This window comes from Glycine max, chromosome 10 (assembly GCF_000004515.6).
Source record: "Glycine max cultivar Williams 82 chromosome 10, Glycine_max_v4.0, whole genome shotgun sequence".
Classification (NCBI taxonomy): domain Eukaryota; kingdom Viridiplantae; phylum Streptophyta; class Magnoliopsida; order Fabales; family Fabaceae; genus Glycine; species Glycine max.
Window position 1 is genome coordinate 31,418,618 of NC_038246.2, and position 21,917 is coordinate 31,440,534.

General features: G+C 37.5%; 1 protein-coding gene across 1 annotated transcript; it reads left to right on the forward strand.

Annotated features, from left to right (window-relative positions):
* Positions 1 to 378: 378 nt before the first annotated feature.
* LOC100775408 (pentatricopeptide repeat-containing protein At5g04810, chloroplastic) lies at positions 379 to 18,354 on the forward strand. The gene is made up of 10 exons (XM_003535163.5): positions 379 to 1,300; positions 2,848 to 2,975; positions 3,665 to 3,805; positions 4,901 to 4,987; positions 5,427 to 5,580; positions 7,069 to 7,128; positions 8,465 to 8,893; positions 16,815 to 17,110; positions 17,326 to 17,455; positions 17,679 to 18,354. The coding sequence occupies exons 1-10, from the start codon at positions 488 to 490 to the stop codon at positions 18,195 to 18,197; spliced, it is 2,757 nt and encodes a 918-aa protein (XP_003535211.1). The 5' UTR covers positions 379 to 487; the 3' UTR covers positions 18,198 to 18,354.
* Positions 18,355 to 21,917: the final 3,563 nt, after the last annotated feature.

The window sequence follows — 21,917 nt, forward strand, 5'->3', positions numbered from 1 at the left end:
TCTATCTCCAAGAGTTTTCCATACTTCAATAGGTGTGTTGTCTGGCCCCACCGCCTTACCATTACTCATTCTTTTCAACGCTTCCTTTACTTCCTGTTTCTGAATCCGACGATAGTACTTATAGTTCCGGTCCTCTTCTCTTGTGTCTAGACTGCTAGAGTCATATCCATATCCATCATTAAATAAGTTGTGGAAATACGCCTTCCACCTTTCCTTGATATCTTTGTCATGCACTAAGACTTTGCCTTCTTCATCCTTAACACACTTTACTTGATCCAAATCTCTAATCTTCCTCTCTCTACCCTTAGCAAGACTGTGTATATTAGAAGAAAGAAAACCCCTTTATTTAGTTACTTTATAAGAACAAATGTACTACTAAATATCTTACACCTACCTAAGGTTCATATCTTTCACAGCATAGTTACCTCCTTACCAGTGGATAGAGTATGAGGTTCGGATACTGCTACTACGACAAACGCCAATAACAATGGAACCTCTCTCATTCTCCACCTCGCACTTATCCATTCCCACCAAAACCACCCTTTTCTCCCCCAAACACCATCCTCCCTCCGCCTCTGCCGCCACCACCACCGTATCCTTCTCCCACAAACCACCGTCAGACTCCAACAGCGCTGCCACCCCTCGCCGCCCCTCCAAACCCCCCAAAGCCACACCAATAACTCCTCCCTCAAACCCTCTCGCTAACAAGCTATGGCTCACAAGCAAACTCTCCCCTCCTCCTCCTCCTCCGCCACCGCCACCGCCACCACCGGAAATTGACACCGAAACCAAAAAAGAGAGCGGCGGTGAAGGCGCGGATTCTGATTCCCGGAATTTCGATTTCCGGCAGCCGGGGAAGATCTTCGTGGGGAACCTGCCGGCGTGGGTGAAGAAGCCGCAGGTGGCGGAATTCTTCCGGCAGTTCGGCCCCATACGTAGCGTGATTCTGTTCAAGGGCCACCACGACACGGAGCGGAGCGCGGGGTTTGCCTTCGTCATCTACGACGGCGGCGAGGGGGACGAGACGAAGGCGGACAAGGCGGCGATGAGGGCGGTGGAGTTCGACGGCGTCGAGTTCCATGGGAGGGTGCTGACAGTGAAGCTCGACGACGGGAAGAAGATGCGGGAGAGGAGTGAAGAGAGGGCGCGCTGGCTGCAAGGGAATGGTGGTGATAAGGGAGAGTACCCGTCCACGAGGCACAAGGAGAGGGACGGGTCCAGGAAGAGCTTCCAGAAGGTTCTGGAAACCCAGCCAGAGAATTGGCAGGCCGTTGTGACCGCCTTCGAGAGAATTAAGAAGGTTCATTATCTTGTTCTATATGCTATTCTTATATTAGTTGTTGCTTCTATTAACTCTTTACTCTGTTTAGAAGGGTTGCTTGTGTAGTTTTTCATATAGTAGAGAAGTAGTTAGTAGGTAGAGTCTTTTTTTTTTGTCTACACCACAAGTATCTTCTACTGGAGGCAATCCTGTTTGAGCCGGATAGGACCACTATGGGCGACAAAACTCTCCCTTCAAGTATTTAATGTAGCTGCGTACCCAGGACTTGAACCTGAGATCGGTAAAGCTAGAGTTTGGTTGGATAAACTTCTCTCTAACTACTAATCTTAGAAGAAAATAAGAAAAAAAATGAAATATGTCACTAGCTAAAATTAGCTTATGCACAAGTTAAAAATCGGATTTTGGAGAAGCTTTCTACTAATTATCTTATGCACAAGTTAAAAATCAGATTTTGCAGAAGCTAATATGAGAGAGTTTCTACAAATTAGCTTATGTATGAGTTAAAAATCAGGTTTTGGAAAAGCTAATATCAGAGAGTTTTTACAAATTATCTTATGCATAAGCTAATTTTAACGTATGGAAAAGCTAATTTTAGTTTTCCTTCTTATTTTCTTCCCCTATAAGTTGTTATGGAGAAGCTTGTCTAGTGGAAGCTTATGATTGAAGGGCATTTGGTTTGATTTTTTTTCTTTCTATTTTCTGAATTCTGGTTTTATTTTATTTCTTGCTTTCTGAAGTTTAATCAGAAAACAGTGAATGAAAGCATAAAATAAGGAAAAGTAGTTTTCACTGTTTCCAATACATACTTCTGTAAACAAGAAATGAAGTTAATTTTTGGTTTTTACCTTAATAACAACATCGGTGAGACATTGCTATAAGTCATTAAAACGAGGGGGCACAAATATGATGTTTGGAAATTAAAGAGAAAATTTGAAGCCATAGAAGTTGTTTTGTGGAAAACTTGAACTGTTTGGCCTCTGTTTCACCATTACTGAAGAGCAATGGATAAGAGTTGGGGATTTTTTATTTTTCTAGTTGAGGGTGGGGGGCGTTTGAAGAGAAAGGACTCCAGAGGGCAACTAGACAAGATAGATGACAGGTTTCTCGATTTTCTTAGGTTGCACTAGTTTATTTGTTGCATGCTAATGTATGCAGCAGTATGTGTCGCCAAAGCTATTGTGAACATAAATCTCTGAGATAAGGGAGTAACACATTATGATAAATGTTCTTTTGTTGTCATTAGTTAAAAATTCTTGTTTACATTGTATTATTATTGAAGAGGGCATCAAAAACTATGGCAAATTAGAAATAATGATTATTAAGTTTTGGTATTTTTGTGTGAAGAAAATAAGATCTTTGTTTTAGGTCAGAGCCAGTGGTAGATTTATGATAATACTTCCTTTTATTTTGCAAAAAGGAAGTGACATCTTTTTTTGCATACACGTAGATGGCTGAATGAAAATTTTTAATGCGCACCTGAGAGTTCTGTGTTTATCTTTTGTAATTTTAATTATAAGTAATAAGTAATTGTTCTTTGATTCATTTTGTTGTTATTAATTTTCCAGCCTGCTAGAAAAGAATATGGCTTGATGGTTAAATATTATGCACGACGAGGGGATATGCATCATGCACGCCAAACATTTGAGAGTATGCAAGCAAGAGGAATAGAGCCATCTTCACATGTGTACAGTAGGTATGTTCTTTATACAAAATCATCTGTATTAGAGGTGTGGTATAATTTTAACATCTGCTAAAATTGTTTTTACTTTTAACCTAAGGCAACATTCTGATTGGTGTGTGTTGTCATTTCAGAGATGAACATGTGAATGAATTGACTTTTCTTTGTAAAGTTGAATATTATTGATCGGGGAAAAATATTTAACTGTCGAGTTTCTGTTCTTTCAAATGTTTACCATTCAAAAGAAGTCCTCTTTAAACTTGTTCTTTCATTTTTCTCTCTCCTCCTTGGTGTTTAACTCAAGGATTCTGATAGATAGGAACAACATCAGATCACATTTCTCTATAGCCACTTATATCACTTCTCTGTAACTTACAACAGAATTTTCCCACTGGTTGTGCTGGCAGTTAGTTACCCCAAGTCGTGCCAATTTTCTCGCCCAATTGGGACTATGATCCCCTACAATTCTTCCTCACATACACTGTCACAATACAAGGGTTTTTAGCATTCTTTAGGGATTCTGTTTGGTATTCTGTATTTTTTGTTTTTCCATTTTTATTTTGTTCTTTGGTTTAAGGAGAATATTATCCCCATCTTACAGTTTTTTTTCCTTCAAAATTAAATTTCTTTTATGAAAAAAGAAAAAGCACTATGACTATTGTTTCTTCTGACTTTAATAATTAATACATGTTAAATGTTTGCAGTCTTATTCATGCTTATGCAGTTGGTAGAGACATGGAAGAAGCTTTACATTGTGTTAGAAAGATGAAGGAGGAGGGAATTGAAATGACTATAGTGACATACAGTATAATTGTGGGAGGATTCGCTAAAATGGGCAAGGCTGAGTAAGTAAACCAGATAAATTCCCCGTTACTGTATCCTTTTATTAGAAGTATTGTTTGTACTTGTTAGTTTTTTTTTTTCTTTCTTTTGTTCATATACCAACTCAAAAGATTAAGCTATTAAGTGAACCTATACAAATGGTTTCTGTCTCTAACTCATCCCATTAACTTGGGATTGATGTTTGGCTAATATACATGCCCACTTTAATTGTGCTGTTTTTTTAAAATTTTTATAATAATTTCATAAAGAATGTAGCCAGCAAGGATTCAATTTGTACTACTTGGTTATAGAACTTTGATACCATGCCAAAGGGAAAAATTGAAAGGTGTCCAGATTGATTTTTATGCGGCTAGCGTAGACTTTCATTTTGGTTCCAGACTTCCAGTTCAATGCACTGGGGTAAATCTTTTAAGTTTAAAGGATAGTTGACACCAGTTTTTCTGGAAAAGCATACGGTTGTGGCAGAAAATTGGAAATGAAGATGTTTGGGTTATATAGATAAAAAGAAAATACTTTGTATTTATTGTCTAACAGAAAACCTGAATCCAAACAATAAACAAAAATTTCAAAACTGATAATGCCAGAATGGAATCCTAGCAACTGATTGCCACTGAACTTTAGAAGTGGAATGCCAATTTTTCCTGCTTATAAGGAAGCCAAAAACCTGCACACTTTATTGTAAAAATTAATTATCTAGGTTAGATTCCATTATTAACTACCTCATTTATTTAGCTCTTCTATTCTCCTTTTTAATAAAAATATGGAAAATAAACTAATAAAGTTGCATCAGTCACTGGAGATCAATTGATCTTCTGAACTCCCAACCACCAAAGTGCAAAGTGCACTGCTATAGCTGGGTTTTGTTTTTTTTTCTCTTACTAAAGTAATTGAATATTTGGTTTTGCTGGTTTGTTCACTTCTGGTTTTTCATACTTAAATAACCCCACTCTCACGATTTCTCTATTCTCTTCCCTGTGCTGGTGTGAAAGTTTTGATCTTTGATATTGGGAAATAATTTGAGGGCCAGTTCATAAATGAGTGAAGAGTAAAGCATCAGTTTGTATCATGGAGATAACTATTTGATGTTGCTTTGGAAGTGCTGCAGATCATTGGTTTAAGGAGGCCAAAGAGAAGCTCCCATCTTTAAATGCTGTCACTTATGGGAGCATAATTTATGCGCACTGGTGAGCATTCATATTTCTTTTAAGGGTTCATTTTTATTTCTATGATATGATTCAAGACCTTTATTTGTCATATGTTGCAAGTATTGGATAGATCATTATTACTAAATGGAGAATTGTCTTCCAAATTTACTTGTGTCATTTCCTTCTTTTTTCCTTTGTGTAATGTTTAGCTGGGAAATAAAAAATTAATATAAGTATCAATGTTTGCCAAGACAAAAAAAATTTCCTCTCAAGTTGTTAATTAAATCAATATTAGGTTAAAATTTAAACAAATTAACCACTCAATTATTGACTGACATAGTTAATCTGTTAATGTTTTTATCTATTATTGTAACCTAGATTTCTGTTTTTGTAAGTTTCCAATTTTTGTCAATGTGCAAATAATTGTCATTTCTTTTCAATTTTCTTCTTGTTTTTGATATCCTGTTGCATTTTACAGTCAAACATGCAATATGGATCGAGCTGAAGCCTTGGTGAGGGAGATGGAAGTACAAGGGATAGATGCTCCCATTGACATATATCATACCATGATGGATGGTTATACAATGATTGGTAATGAAGAGAAATGTTTGATTGTGTTTGACAGACTTAAGGTATTGCTCGTTCATAGTTTTATCATCATCATCACTATTACTATAGTCTTTCTAGTTTCTAGTTTTGGCATGCTATGTGCTCATTGTGTTGTCATCAATTTTATCTTTTAAAAGAAAATGTCCCACTCCATGCGAACATCGAATAGCATAGGGGGACTTAAACATAAATTTCTAACATAAAAATTCCAGATTGTATGTAGGATTCTCTTTCAAAGAGCAAAGTCCGTCCTGTGCTTTTTGCCTGTACACTAGCTTTGCTCCTACGGTCCTCCTACCCACTGCTTACACGTATCTTTCAAGCTAACATTAATGCTTCAGTGGTTTTGTTCATATCCTCAACATGATTTTCTTTGCACTGCAGCTATCATCTCTGTTTCTCAACATTTGCAGTATCCAATCAATGATCTTTTAGGACCTGATCTCTCTCTAGAAATCTCCCAGTCATGCATTGTCCACACTCTCCAGCTGGTTTTTATGTCAGCGTGTCATGGCTCATCTTCAGCCACCTTAGCTGGCAACCATATAGATAATCTCACCTCCCCATTATCTGCATGTCCGTCAACCTTTCACTTGGTTATTTCAGCCACTCTTCCACCTTGGTTTGCCCTGTTTGGCAGTGTGTTTGTCTTCTCATGTCCCCTTATTTGGTTTCTTTCAGTGTGGTTAAACGGAGGAGCTATGGCCACCATGTCGGTTTTTTTTTTGCCAACCGCCATAGGCAATTTTTGAAGGGAGACTTGCTATGGCGGCACCGTAGACCACAATGGCGTGTTATATGACAGAATTTTGGCCTTCCACTGTGTTCTGCCATCTGCCATCGATAACACTTCCTTTCTCGTCTGTATGGCCCTGTTCCATTGCTTCTGTTTGGCTTCATCTTATTTATTTTGCCACGAATTAGCTTATTCCTGAGTGGGTTGCTACTTGCAACACTTCTTCCACTTTTTTGAATTTCCTTTTCCTCTGCCTTGTACTGTTTGTATTACAGTTGTCTATTTGGCTATGGGTTGCTGTAGTCTTGGCTACATTTGTCTGTTTAGCTCAGTTATGATGCTTGTTGTGTTGTTCTCTTCCAGCTGCTAGCTTTTGACTGAGGCAATTCAAGCTGTTTTTGAACTAATTCTTGAGAGATTAATTTTTGCATTTTACCAACTTTTTTTTTAAAGGAAATTTATCTTTCTCACTCTGCAGATATTAGTAGTATTTTTGTAATATTTGTAGTTTTTTAAAAGAAAAGGTGGTAAGTAATTTCCAATTGTTTATTATAGTCTAGAGTTCATGCATAAAGTATATAGTATCTCTCTTTACGTTTTGGTTGTTAGCCTGAGTATCTCTGTTTTTGTTTGAAATTTGTTCCCTTTTTGTTAATTTAGCATGTGCTATATTACTCTCATAGTCAGCTTGATTTATTTGGATATGGTATCTAAAACTGTTGTGATTATTGCACTCAACATTGAATGACACTAACTTTTAATTGTTTTGATGAAGGAATGTGGTTTCTCTCCCTCAGTTATCAGCTATGGTTGTCTTATTAATCTTTACACCAAGGTAAGATATATTTCACATGTGACATTAATTTGGTCATATATGCTATCCTGTTCATTTATCCCATTCAGTAGATACTATTGAAGTTCCTATCATGTAAATCAGACCAATAAAATTCACATTATTTAAGTATCCTTTGTATTAAGATTAATATCAATTTCAAATATATGAAAATATGAATTATTTGATGTTTTTTCAAATTGTGAAAGATCAAGATGATGGACAGTTACAATTCAATGGTTGTTCTGACAAGGATTATATTCTATAAAAGGTTAGGGTGGTATAAGTTTGTCAATTCTTGAACCTGTGCCATTTGATCCTCCTTCCTCAACTACAATTGCATACTATGCACTTCTGATGTTGTTAATGTTCAATAGATTTCTTTAGTAATGCATATAGGAATGATAAACAAGTCTAAAAAAAAAGGGAATAAGCCACTAGGATTGGGCTCGTGGTGAGGGTTTGAATAGTTGACAAGAGCTCTCAGATTTAAACATCAAATGTCTTTGCTGCCAATTTGAAAAAAAGTTGCTCATCCTCAGAAAAATAAGTCTCTGTTATCAATTCTTAATCCTCACTTTTGATCCTTGCACTCTGTTATGGGCATGATTAGTTTTCTTTATTGTGAATTCTTTTCTTGATTGAATGATAATGTATTGAAATTCAGAACCAAATTCCCTTAGAAACACATGAAATTAATATTTGAAAGACTATTTATTTGCAGCTAATAAACTGTCCTTTATGTCCCAAGGTTATAAGAGGCAGATTGAGTTACTGATTTTTCTTTCATTTAATCCTAAAGGCCTCTTGTTTCTTGTTATATGATGTGCTCCTTCATTTATTTCTTTTATTGAAACTGCTTGCTTAATGCTTACTTTTGGCTACCTTAATTTTAGGATGTGGGGAAATTAATTTTGGTCAAACAAACTATTGGAAAAAAACCCAAGTCTCACATCGGCTTGAGTGCCAAGAAAGAGTATATAAGTGGTGGATAACCCTCACCCCATGAGTTAGCTTTTGGGATTGAGTTAGGTTCAAATTCACATTCTAAGATGATATTAGAACCTATCCTAGATCCATCAAAAGGGTCATCCATCATATTATCCACGCATCAAGCCCAAAAGTGTTGGGTGTGAGGGGGTATATTGGGAAAAGCTCAAGTCCCACATCGGCTAGAGATAGTGTCAAGATAGAGTATATAAGTAGTGGATAACCCTCACCCTATGAGCTAGCTTTTAGGGTTGAGTTAGGCTTAAATTCATATTCTAAGACAAACAAATGTATGTGCCACCAGTAATTCTGGCCTGTTGACACCACTCTGTTTTGTCTTCTTTTTCAGATAGGAAAAGTTTCCAAAGCATTGCAGATTAGCAAAATGATGAAAATGTCTGGCATAAAACATAACATGAAGACGTACTCTATGTTGATCAATGGATTCTTGAAGTTGAAAGATTGGGCTAATGCATTCTCCGTTTTTGAAGACTTTACTAAAGATGGTTTGAAGCCTGATGTAGTACTATACAATAACATTATAACAGCTTTTTGTGGGATGAGTAACATGGATCGTGCCATTTGTATGGTGAAGCAAATGCAGAAGGAGCGGTATAGACCTACTACACGCACATTTTTGCCCATTATACATGGTTTTGCTAGAGCTGGGGAGATGAGGAGAGCCCTGGAGATCTTTGATATGATGAGGAGGAGTGGTTGCATTCCCACTGTACACACATATAATGCTCTTATTCTTGGCCTTGTTGAGAAGCGTAAGGTAATCTGTGGTTGACAAACAATTGGTAATTAAAATACACAAATGACATGTCTTGGTTCTTATTTCTCTTATCTTTTGTTTGCTTATGTATATGATTTTCAAAAGTGCAAATGAATCTAAAGAGCTAATTTCTTTTCTAGCAGGCTGAAAAAATAATAACAACAAAATGAATCAAAGAACAATTACTTATAATTAAAATTACAAAAAGATAAACACAGAACTCACAGGTGTGCATTAAAAATTTTCATGCAGCCATCTATGTGTATGCAAAAAAAAAATGTCACTTCCTTTTTTCAAAATAAAAGGAAGTATTATTATAAATCTACAACTGGCTCAGACCTAAAACAAAGATCTTATTTTCTTTTCTTTCACACAAAAATACCAAATCTTAATAATCATTATTTCTAATTTGCCATAGTTTTTTATGCCCTCTTCGATAATAATACGATGTAAACAAGAATTTTTAATTAATGACAACAAAAGAACATTTATCATAATGTGTTACTCCCTTATCTCAGAGATTTATGTTCACAATAGCTTTGGCGACCTTAAACACGTTGCATACATTAGCATGCAACAAATCAGAAAAAACAGACTAGTGCAACCAAAGAAAATCAAGAAACCTGTCATCTATCTTGTCTAGTTGCCCTCTGGAGTCCTACCTCTTCAAACATCCCCCCACCCTCAACTAGAAAAATACAAAAAGCCCCACCTCTTATCAATTGCTCTTCAGTAATGGTGAAACAGAGGCCAAACAGTAAATTTCAGTAAATTAAATAAGGGTTAAATAAGTTTTTGATGCTTGTAGAATTTCAAATTTTGGGTTTTGATCCCTATAATTTACCCCCCATTTTTAGTCCCTCATTCATTTGTATTGCTCATAATTAGTCTCTATGGGGTTAAATATTTGCCTTTTTGTTGCTCAGGCAAAAAAAATTATAGGGACTAAAACCCGAAATCTGAAATTCTATGGGGACCAAAATCTTATTTGACCCATTAAATGATAGAGAGAGAAAATGAGAGAGAAACCGAGAGAGAGAAAGAGAGAGAAACTGAGTGAGGTAAACACAGACAAACAGAGAGAGAGAGAAAGGAGCCAGAGAGAGAATGAGAGACAGGGGGGGAGCGTTTGATCAACACAGTGAGACACACAGGGCGCAACCGCGGGAGACACTTAGAGAGAGGACGACGAGGATGTGCAAGGAGTTGGAGCAATGTACGGGGAAGGTACAGCAAGGAACAATTGCGTAACAGAGATGGAAGGAGAAGCAGCAGAGTAGTGGAATATGATCACCATAGAAATGTGGCAGTGAAGTGGAATACTGAACACGAGGATAACACCGACTATACTACCAACCATGGAGAATGGGTGAAGGTATCTCACAGGAGAAGTAGGAAAGGGTCGGAGAATGGAGGTCGACAAACTATGAGGGGAGATCAACAGCCAGATAGATATATGACGTGGAGAGACAAGGAACATGTCACGACGTTCTACTTTTCAAGATTCCCGGAGGAGATAAGGGAGAGTGATTTGTGGAAGCTTTTCCAGAAATGGGGTAGAGTGAGGGAAGTTTTTATTCCCAGATATAGAAACAAGGTGGGGCACAGGTTTGGCTTCGTCAGGTTCATAGAAGTGGTGGACGAGAGGAGGCTGGAACGACAACTGGACAACAATATTTTCATTGGCGGAATGAAATTGTTTGTCAACAGTCCAAAGTTCGACAGGGGAAAGATGTTTCAAACAAACCTGTATGAAGAAGACATCCAGAAAGAGGGGAAACCCCAGGTGAAGCTCATAGGGAAGCAGCACGCTTATAAGAAAGAACCAGGCTTTGGCCGTAGACAACGGTCCTACGTGGAGGTGGCTAAGGAAGCGACAACGGGGGAAGGAAGTTCTTATATGGTGATAGGAGACGCTCAAGGTATTAAAGGGGATAGACAGAGAAAGATGGTTTTAAGCCCAACCAGAGAGGACAAAGAATGGCTTCAAAGGGCATGGGTCGGGAGATTGAAGAATAGAGGTATGTTCGAAAGATTGGAGGAGGAGTTAAAGTGGACGTTTGAACATGAAGTTCAACCATGTTACTGGGTGGATGACTGGGTGATTCTCCCATACCTGGATGACATTAAGGCGAAACATATGATCAACGAGGAGCGGAAGCACGGATCTTCACCAATATCGGAGCTCCAGAAATGGTCACCGGACATTAAACCTGACCACAGACTCACTTGGGTCCTGCTATGGGGTTTACCGCCGGCTGTGTGGAAACCGGAGTACATGGCGACGGCCTTGACGGATATTGGTGAGATGGTGGAGGTTGACGCATATGTGGAGGACCGGAAAAGGATGGACGTTGCTAGAATCCTCGTGCGAACCAAACGGGGTCTGGGTTTTCAGGAGAACGTGCGGGCTACCATCGAAGGGGAGGATTTTGATCTCAAGGTGGTGGAGGACCTGAGCAGGATAGGGGCGCCTCCGAAGTGTTGTCGGAATAATAGCTGGTTCCCACCATCCCCTCTTTCGACTCTGCCAAACACTCCTTGTTTTGTCGGTGACGGCTCCGATGACTCAGACGGTGGTGCCGAAGACGTGAACGGCGGGCTTTCCAATCTTTGGGAGGATATCCGTCAATCTCAAGCTCGCCGTGACCACTGGGTACAAGCCCTCGGTCACTCCACTTTGGACCGGTCCGATAGCGTTTCGGAGGACGTGGACCAATCAATGGTGAACAAGGGAGAGAGCCTCGTTGGCGCTTGTTCTGGTGCAGATTTCGAACCCCACAACGGTCGGCTTACCCAGAGTGGTAATGGTCTTCTTACAAGGGATGAAAGGCAAAAAATGGCTTGCATGCAGATAGAAAAGTCAGCAGAGAAAAAGATATATGCAGACGAGAGGCAGAAGGGTCAGATTCCTAACGAAAATATGGAAAGCTTAGACATAGACCCAGTGGGGGGCAAGAAGATGGTTTGTTCGTTGGAGGAGGCTCAAGAGACTGGGTATGACAGGTCTGCAAAAAACAAAGGCGTGGTCAACGCTTATTCTGGTTTACATGTTTCAAAGGAAGATGTAGGAGTTTTGGGCCAGAAGCAAATAGGCCCAAGTATATCTGCCACAAAGGTCTATGTTAGAAGAAAGGTGGTGTCGCCCAGTTACAAATATAGACAATACGTTGTCAAACAATGGAGAGTTATTAGAAAGGCAGTGTGCTTTAGTAAAGGTTTTGGGCCTGAACCACGGTGATGATGATATGAAGTTAAAGGAGAGTATGTTGGAAATGGACATCAGAGACAATAAGATGGCAGCTAAGATGGGTATTCATAAACAGCAGATATGATTATTTTATCTTACAACTCAAGAGGTATGGGGAGGGGGTGTAAATGGGCAGCCATTAGACGGATCATTTCAAAATTTAAGGTGGATATTGCGTGTTTTCAAGAAACTAAAAAAGAGAGTTTTACTAAGGTTATTTGTCAGTCTCTTTGGGGGGATGCAGATGTTTCATGGGACTTTGTTCCTTCAACTCAAGCTGCTGGTGGGTTACTGTGCTTATGGAACAATTCTCTCTTTGAGGTGGAAAGGAGGGTGAAAGACAGCAATTTCCTGATGCTTGAAGGAACTTGGCTTCATAACAATCAGAAGATATTTCTTGTTAATATTTATGCACCTTGCGATTCTGTTGGGAAGAGAGCCCTTTGGGATAACCTGAAACAGCTTAAAGCTTCTAATCCTCCTGGAGTTTGGTGTTTTTTGGGAGACTTTAACAGCATTAGAAGTCAGCAAGAAAGACTTAGTTCCTCCCAAAGTGTTCCAGATCACATGGGTATTTCAGATTTTAACCAATGGATCCAGGATATGGAGATTCAGGAGGTTAAGAGTGCTAGGAGTACCTTCACGTGGATCAGACCCAATGGTAGTGTGAAGAGTAGGCTTGATAGGTTCCTGGTTTCTGACCAGTGGTTATCTACCTGGCCTGATAGCTGCCAACATGTCCTTCCAAGGGACCTTTCTGATCACTGCCCAACTATTCTGCAGACCAAGATGGTGGATTGGGGTCCTAAGCCATTTAAGGTTGCTGATTGGTGGATTAATCAGAAAGGGTATCATAAACTAGTGAAGGAGACTTGGTGTAATGCTCAGCAGGGGGGTTGGGGGGGTATTGTGTTAAAAAACAAGCTGAGGCATCTAAAGGAGGTCATTAGGCAGTGGAGTAAAGAATATGGTTTCATTAATGATAAAGGAATTCAGAAAATCCAGCAAAAGCTCAATGAAGTGGAAGACATTGCTTCCTTTAGAAATCTATCCGAGGAAGATATCAGGAACAGGAGAGAGTTACAACAGCAACTGTGGGAGGCCTCAAATGCTTTTGAATCCCTCTTAAGACAGAAATCTAGAGAAAAATGGTTGAAACAAGGGGACTGCAATTCTGCTTATTTCCATAAAGCCATAAATTTCAGAAGAAACTATAATAGTATGCAAGGAATTCTCATTGGTGATGTATGGGTTCAGGATCCTATTGTAGTCAAGAATGAAGCTGTGAGTTATTTCCAAAATAGATTTTCTGAAATGCATAAGTTCAGACCTACCCTTGATGGAGTTCAATTTCCATCTATCAATCAGAGGCAGAGGGATATTATGTCTGCTCCTTTCTCAGACCAGGAAATCAAAGAGGCAGTGTGGAGTTGTGGTGGGGAAAAATGCCCTGGACCGGACGGATTTAATTTCAATTTCTTAAAAGAATTTTGGGAGGTGGTAAAAGCTGACTTCAGCAGATTCGTGAATGAGTTTCATGTTCATGGCTGCTTCCCTAGGGGCAGCAATGCTTCTTTCCTAGCTCTAATTCCCAAAATTCATCACCCTCAGTCTTTTGATGATTACAGACCAATTTCCTTGATTGGTTGTATGTACAAGGTCATAGCCAAGTTGCTAGCAAATAGATTGAGGCTTGTTATATCTGCTCTCATTGATGAGAGACAGACAGCTTTTATTAAAGATCGACACATCCTGCATGGGGTTTTAATCCTTAATGAGGTGATAGAGGAAGCTTGCAGATATAGGAAGCCAGTGATGATCTTCAAGGTGGACTTCGAAAAAGCTTACGATTCAGTCTCATGGTCGTTTCTAGACTATATGTTGCAGAGAATGGGTTTCTGCCCAAAGTGGAGACAATGGATTTCTGCTTGTCTCACAACAGCAACCATATCAGTCTTAGTCAATGGCAGTCCCACAAAGGAGTTTGTCCCTTCCAGGGGCTTGAGGCAAGGAGATCCTTTAGCCCCTTTGCTTTTCAACATAATAGGAGAAGGCATCACAGGTTTGATGCGGGAGGCAGTGCAGAAAAATCTGTATAGAAGCTACTTGGTTGGAAAGAAAAAGGAGCCCATTAACATTTTACAATATGCTGATGACACGGTTTTTGTGGGAGAAGCCCATTGGGAGAATGTTCTAGTTTTGAAGGCCATGCTGAAAGCCTTTGAGTTGGCTTATGGGTTAAAGATCAACTATGCCAAAAGTAAGTTTGGGATATTTGGAGGGATGGTTAGCTGGACAAATGAGGCAGCTCAGCTTCTGAACTGCAGGCAAATAGAAACCCCTTTCTCTTATCTAGGTATTCCAATTGGGGTTAAACCATCAAGTGCACTGGTATGGGAGCCTCTGATCAACAAATGTCAATCAAAGCTATCCAAATGGGCCCAAAAGAACATATCTATGGCAGGGAAGGTGACTCTTATAAATTCTGTTCTCAACGCATTACCAATTTATCTGCTTTCTTTCTTCAAGATACCTCAAAAGGTGGTTCATAGATTGGTGACTCTCCAAAGGAATTTTCTGTGGGGTGGAGATATGGAGCATAAGAAAATACCGTGGGTCAAATGGGAAGAGGTCTGTCTTCCTAAGGCTGAAGGGGGACTAGGGATTAAAGATATTGCTAAATTCAATGAAGCTCTGCTGGGCAAATGGATTTGGGCTTTGGCTTCTGACCAGCAACAGCTATGGGCCAGAATTATTAACTCCAAATACGGTGGATGGAAAGAGTTCCAGCTTGGAAGAGAAAAAAGAGGTTTTTCCAACTGGTGGAAAGATCTGAGAAAGATTTATCACCAGTCTCAGCACAGCACATTTCATCAAAATATGGTTTGGAAGATAGGTTGTGGTGATAGAATTAATTTCTGGACTGACAGATGGGTAGGGGAAAGCACTCTCAAACAGCAATATAATCAACTCTTCAACATAAGCAGTCAGCAACACAGCCTTATTTCCATGATGGGTAATTTCGATCAGAATAATTGGAGATGGGATTTGAAGTGGAGGAGAAATCTATTTGATCATGAACTTGATTTGGCAGTGAGTTTTATGGAAGACATCACTTCCATATGCATTCAGAGACATGTAAAGGATATTATGGTATGGAAAGCTGAACCTAATGGAGTTTACTCCACCAAGTCAGCTTACAGTCTAATGCTGAAGTCAAATGATTCTGGTTCACAAGCAGGCATTTCCAAGCTAATATGGAATCTGAACATACCCCCAAGGGCAGCAATTTTCATTTGGAGACTTCTTAAAGACAGGCTCCCCACTAAAAGGAATCTTTTAAGGAGAAATGTGGATATTCAAGATGCTGAGTGCCCTCTATGTGGCCAAGGGCAGGAGGAAGTGGGGCACCTCTTTTTTAATTGTGAAAGGACAACAAAGCTGTGGTGGGAATCAATGGGATGGATCAAGGCTGTAGGACCTCTTTCCGCCTCCCCATTAAATCATTTTGCTCAATTTTGTGATGGTTTTGGGGCAAACATAAATCAGAGTAGATGGAGGGCTTGGTGGGTTGCCCTAACTAGTACTATATGGCAACACAGGAATCTTTTGATTTTTCAAGAAAAACCTTTTGATCCATATAAAGTCATGGATGAGGCCTTGTACCTTCGTTGGTCTTGGCTTAAATCTAAAGAGAAAGGCTTCGATATTAGTTTTAACCACTGGTCTTCCAATATATCGGAATCCTTTGGTTAATCTAAGTCGGCTTGCCTTTTTATTGGGTTAGCATGGGGTTTTTTGGAGGGCAGCACCAGAGGTGCTTGTATATCTGTTTTTCAGTACCACTTGTACTACTTTGATCAGATTATTAATAATATATATATTTTGTGCCTTCCAAAAAAAAAAAATATACATATGTATTCTAGAAGTGAATTAAATACACCTGATTTTCTTAAAGTTCTGAGAGTTGGAAAGTTTTTAAATTAATTGATTACTCTCAAGTTAAAATTGGCACAACCGTGGCATGCACTGCTAGCTTCTGTTGCTTCTTACTGTTATAAACTTTCAACAGTGTTGCATTCTTGAAAGAATTGGAGAAACATTAAAATAAAGGCTAACCATTGATGATGAAAAATGCTAAATTCGGTAACTATGTTTTATGCTCTAGTTATTTAGTTCAGTTTGTTTCAGTGTGCATTTAGTAGTAGTATAAACTAAAAAGTCTCAATGTTAAAGATTTTCCTAATTCAATCAGGACTAGCTACAGGAATATTAATTGGTTTTGTTAAAAAATCGGATCCTAATTGTCTTTTGATATTTGATTGGTTAGTTTTACCACAAACAAATTGCTCTCTTTGAGATGTGGTTCAATCCAACCCTAGTTGTGATGCCTACAGGACCCTAAGTGCAATGTCTGAGTTTCATGTCATCTTCTCAGCAGCTATTCTGTCTTCTTTGATATTTGACACTACCAAGATTTATTTACATTGCAGATAAAATAAAAACCCATCCTATCAAAGCCCTAATTATCTTTTTGGTTTAACTCTGGTTTAGTATGATTGAATTACAAACTGTTAGATATACAGAGGGATGTTTCTGTTAGTTTTATTGTTTTAGTGCATGCATCGTTAGCTTTTCGTACATTCTTAAATAATGTTATTTTTCTTGTAGATGGCCAAGGCTGTAGCAATATTGGATCAAATGAATGTGGCAGGTGTTGGACCAAATGAGCATACATATACAACTCTTATGCAAGGTTATGCTTCACTGGGTGACACTGAAAAGGCCTTTCAGTACTTTTCAGTGTTGAGGAATGAGGGCCTGGAGATTGATGTCTATACTTACGAAGCGTTATTGAAGTCATGTTGCAAGTCAGGCAGAATGCAGAGTGCCCTTGCAGTCACAAAAGAAATGAGTGCAAAAAATATTCCAAGAAACACTTTTGTCTATAACATACTAATTGATGGGTAAGATTAAATTACATCTGATCTGACAATCAAACTTGAACTTTTCACTTGCTTATAAATATATATATATATATATATATATTCTTGAATGATGGCATTATCTATTTTTTTAACTTTTTTTTTCCATGTGTACATGTTTGGATGCTTTAACATTTTTGTCTATTGATGACTTCACAACCTGCTTTATATGTTAGTAACCTAGTTTTATTTATTAGTTGGGCTCGTAGAGGTGATGTTTGGGAGGCTGCAGACTTGATGCAACAAATGAGAAAAGAAGGAGTTCTACCAGACATCCATACCTACACTTCTTTTGTAAATGCCTGTTGCAAAGCTGGGGATATGCAGGTATGATGGCTGTTGTCTGTTGAGAAATATAATTTATTATTAAGTTTGTGGTTACTTATAGTGGACTAAAAAGTAAGGGTATAAACGTCCCATTTGGCTCATCTTCATCGTCATTTTGCATAACAATGTATTGCGTGCAAAATCCTTGCATGTTATTTAGTCTCATTTCTTTTCTTTCTGTTTATTTATATCATTGTTAACCAGTTTTTCTTCTTCCTGGCAGAAAGCAACAGAGATTATCCAAGAAATGGAAGCATTTGGTATAAAACCTAACCTCAAAACCTACACCACTCTAATAAATGGTTGGGCGCGTGCTTCTATGCCAGAGAAGGCTTTGAGTTGCTTTGAAGAGATGAAGCTAGCTGAATTGAAACCAGACAAAGCAGCGTACCATTGTCTTATGACATCTTTGCTATCAAGAGCCACTTTTGCTCAATCTTACGTTTACAGTGGTCTCTTGTCTGTATGTAGAGAGATGATAGAGTCTGAGATGACTGTCGACATGGGAACTGCGGTTCACTGGTCAAGATGTTTACGCAAGATTGAGAGGACTGGAGGGGAACTAACAGAAGCCCTACAAAAGACCTTTCCTCCTGATTGGACCTCACATAATGCTCTTGATGTCAATAGTGGTGAAACACAAACTGCAGATCTTCAAATTGATGATGAAGACGAGTACGAGGACGATGTACATTATATTGTTAATGGAGTCAATGATGATGATGATGCTGTTATCTCATAGTCATACAGGTGGTAGCCCCCCCCCCCCCCCCCCCCCCTCTAGAAATCACTCTGGACTTTTAAGTAATTTGAGCTAGTCAGACGAATCCACCTTTATGGAACAAAGTTTTTATTTATTTATTTATATGAATTCAAAATCTTATTTGAAGGGGGTTGAACTTTTTGTTACTTGGATCAAAGTGTTAGATGTGTTTTGTAAAACTGAAAACACAATTTTTACTTTCAGGAAAATTTTTATTTTAAAAATTTGTTGAAAGACACTATTAGGTTTGATAATATGATAAGAGGTTATACTGCAACAAAAAAAAAAGCTCAAGTAATAACTTAATATCTGTTACAATGTTTAGATGGTGAACATATTATTGGTTACATAGATTAATTTAAAAATTTTGTTGGTTACATGGACTTATTTATAATATCAAGATTAGGGGATTCATTTTGAAAATATAAATAAAAGGAAGAGGAAAATCTGTGTTCTTACTTTAGAGAAATAGCTGATAGAGTTTGTTAGATTTTTGAGAGTAGATACATGTAACACTCACTTGAGGTGGTTAGACCTCATAAATTCCAAGTTGAGAATTGCCATAGAATATTGATTAATTGAATAAGATGATTTTACAAGAGTACATGCATTTATAGGAAAACACACGTGGTTAAAAGCTACACCTACATAATCACCACAAAAATTAAATAAAGAGTAGGCATGACACCCACACGGGGCGGGGTCGGGGAGTAGTCCCCCGCTCTCCATCCCCAGACTTTACCTTGCTCTCTATCCCCATTATTTTGGTGGGGGTATTTTTTGTCCTGTCCCCATTTTACATTAAAAAATGTCAAAAATTATAAAAATATTATTATTTTTTTATTTTATCTTAATTTTTCAACAATAATAAATTTAAGTTTTAATTTTAAGTTTAAAACATGACTAAAAATACCAAAATAAATCAATAATAATAGTAATAAAATCACACAAGTATAAAAGCATCCAAGAAATATTCAAGTACACATTAATGTTACAGTATTACACAATAAAAAATAATAAAGCTAGCATAACATTACAAGTCTTCATACAATAAATTAACATCATCATATTGAATCAAGTCTTCATACTTTCATCCAAGTGCAACGAAACATCTTCAACATCAAACTTACACGATGAAAAACATGTAAGTATGTGTTTAGAAAATATAAAAAGTCATGAATTAATATAATAAAATTTTCATACCGTTGGCGTTGTTGTGTCTACATCGTCAACTATTGAGCAAAATTTCATCTTTGATTTTAAGGAACCTAATGACACCATTATGCAATCATTAAAATAAATTAATTGCTTAGAAGAAAAATTTACACGTAAAATTAAATTTATTACCTTCAATCTCATTTTGTAGCTAATCTTGAGAGCACATTAATGCCTCAACAGTGTCTTCATTTAATTTGCTACGATGTGGAGTCAAAAATTGTTCACCAATGCTAAATGCAGACTCTGAAGCAACCGTTGAGATAGGAATAGCTAGAAAGTCTTTAGCAATCCTTTGCAAAGTAGGATACTTGACTCCAATGTTTTTCCAATATCCCAAAATGTCAAAGTTACTAATATTTGATTGATTAAACAATACAGACTCCTCCAAGTATAAATCCAATTTAGATTTAACACAATTACCAGAAGAAGTTTCTTGAACATATTTTAAAAGTCAGAACTCCAATCAACCTTTCCACCATTATTATCCAAACCAGACACTATTGAAGATGAAGTGGAAATAGAAGTAGTCATCTTTTCCCTAGATTGATATTCAAAAACCAAATCTTCTAATAATTTTGTCACCCTATTCAATTGATTTGTGCTTTCACTTCCATACATGAGAGGGAAAAAATAATTTAGCAACTTCATTTTCAACCTAGGGTCCAAAATAACCCCTCTTGCCATCACTCCATTGATCATGACTCAATACTTCTCAAACTTGGGAATCATACTGTCAGCCATACCTTGAATGGTGTTATTAGAAGAAAAAATACATTCATTCAAAGCCAATCGAATTTCACACACTTTTGGAAAATAAACATTTGAAGTTGGATATTGTGTACCCAAAAATAACTCAGTAACTTTAAAAAAGATTTCTAACTTCTCACAAATTTCAGTTGCCATTTTCCAATCATCATCATTTGGCAATGACTTATATTGGGGCTCTCATTGACTCAAACGCTTGAAAACTTCAAGATATGGCAATGCAGAAACAAACATTAAATAAGTTGAATTCCATCTAGTTCTACAATCCATCCTAAGTTTCTTTGAATAAGGAATTTCCAATTATTCACAAGCCTTAATAAATTTTTCTTCCCTCTTAGGTGTTTCAACCCAAAAGGAAACACTATCCCTAATCTTCTCAGTGGAATCATGGATAATTGACATTTCATCCTTCACAATCAAGTTTAAAATATGGGCACAACACCGCATATGGAAGTAAGTCCCTCCCAAAATAAATGAACTACGTCCAAACTTGCTAAGAATTTTAGGAATCATTGCATCATTAGTACTACAATTATCAATAGTTATTGTAGATACCTTTCTATCTAGATTCCATTAAAAAAATGTTCAATTATAATCTCTGCAAGAACTTCAGCAGTATGTGGTGTAGGAACATACATAAACCTAAAATAAAATAATTATTCATCTCAAAATCAAGTTCTATGAATACATGTTACTATAACTACACATATTACCAATTATATAAAATTAAAATCATAAAACTTCCAAGTGAATGATTATTTACCTCATAAGCCGACTTTGCAAATTCCAATTGTTATCAATGAAATGGGTTATAATAGTCATATAGCCTTTGTTTTGATTCGATGCAGTCCACATGTCTGTTGTTATAGCTATGCGACTTGAATTTTTTGAATTAACTTCATAGTTTTGGCCCTTTCACTCTCAAGGAACTTTGGTATATTCAACTTCAATGTATTACGGAATATTACTTTGAACAAAGGTTGGACAACATACAAAACCTTCGAAACCCAATGTGATCAACCATAGCAAGAGGGTATTCATGCAATGCAATCATCTTTGTCAATTCCATCCTAGCAGCATCTTGATTAAAGGTATAATTTCCAACTAAAATAGATTCGCCTCTATCTCCTACTGAAGATGATGATTGTTCAAGAGTTTTTAGTATTGATTGCTTTGGACCCCTCACTGTTCGAAGCTTACATGTTCTAATGTGGTCGTGCAAATGCCTGATCTTGTATCATCACCAAGTTTCGTTTGACAATATTTACATATAGCTTTCCATTTTCCCTCTATTTTCTTTCTTTTGAAGTGGGTCAAGCAGCAGAAGTTAATCCTCTTTTATTTGGACTTCTTTCAACATCTTCAACTTCTTCTATATTTGGAGAATTTTCTGCTTCTTTCACCAAATTGCTTTGTGCGTCATTAGCAACTTGTGTTTCTAATGGAGCAATACTATTAACGGATGGATCAATAGGCGTACCCATTTTTTGTACAATAAACAAGTAACAAAATTTACAAATATGAGTCATGTAAAATTGTAAATGCACAAATCTAACTCTTATTGCTAGATTACAGATTTTAAACTCAATGAATCAGGCAAACCAAAACATCACAATAAGTTAGCAACCAAACAAAGAATTGAAAATACAACAGAAATAAATAAATAAATAAAACAGAGGAAGAACATACAATAGAGGAAGAACAATTCGAAGTTGC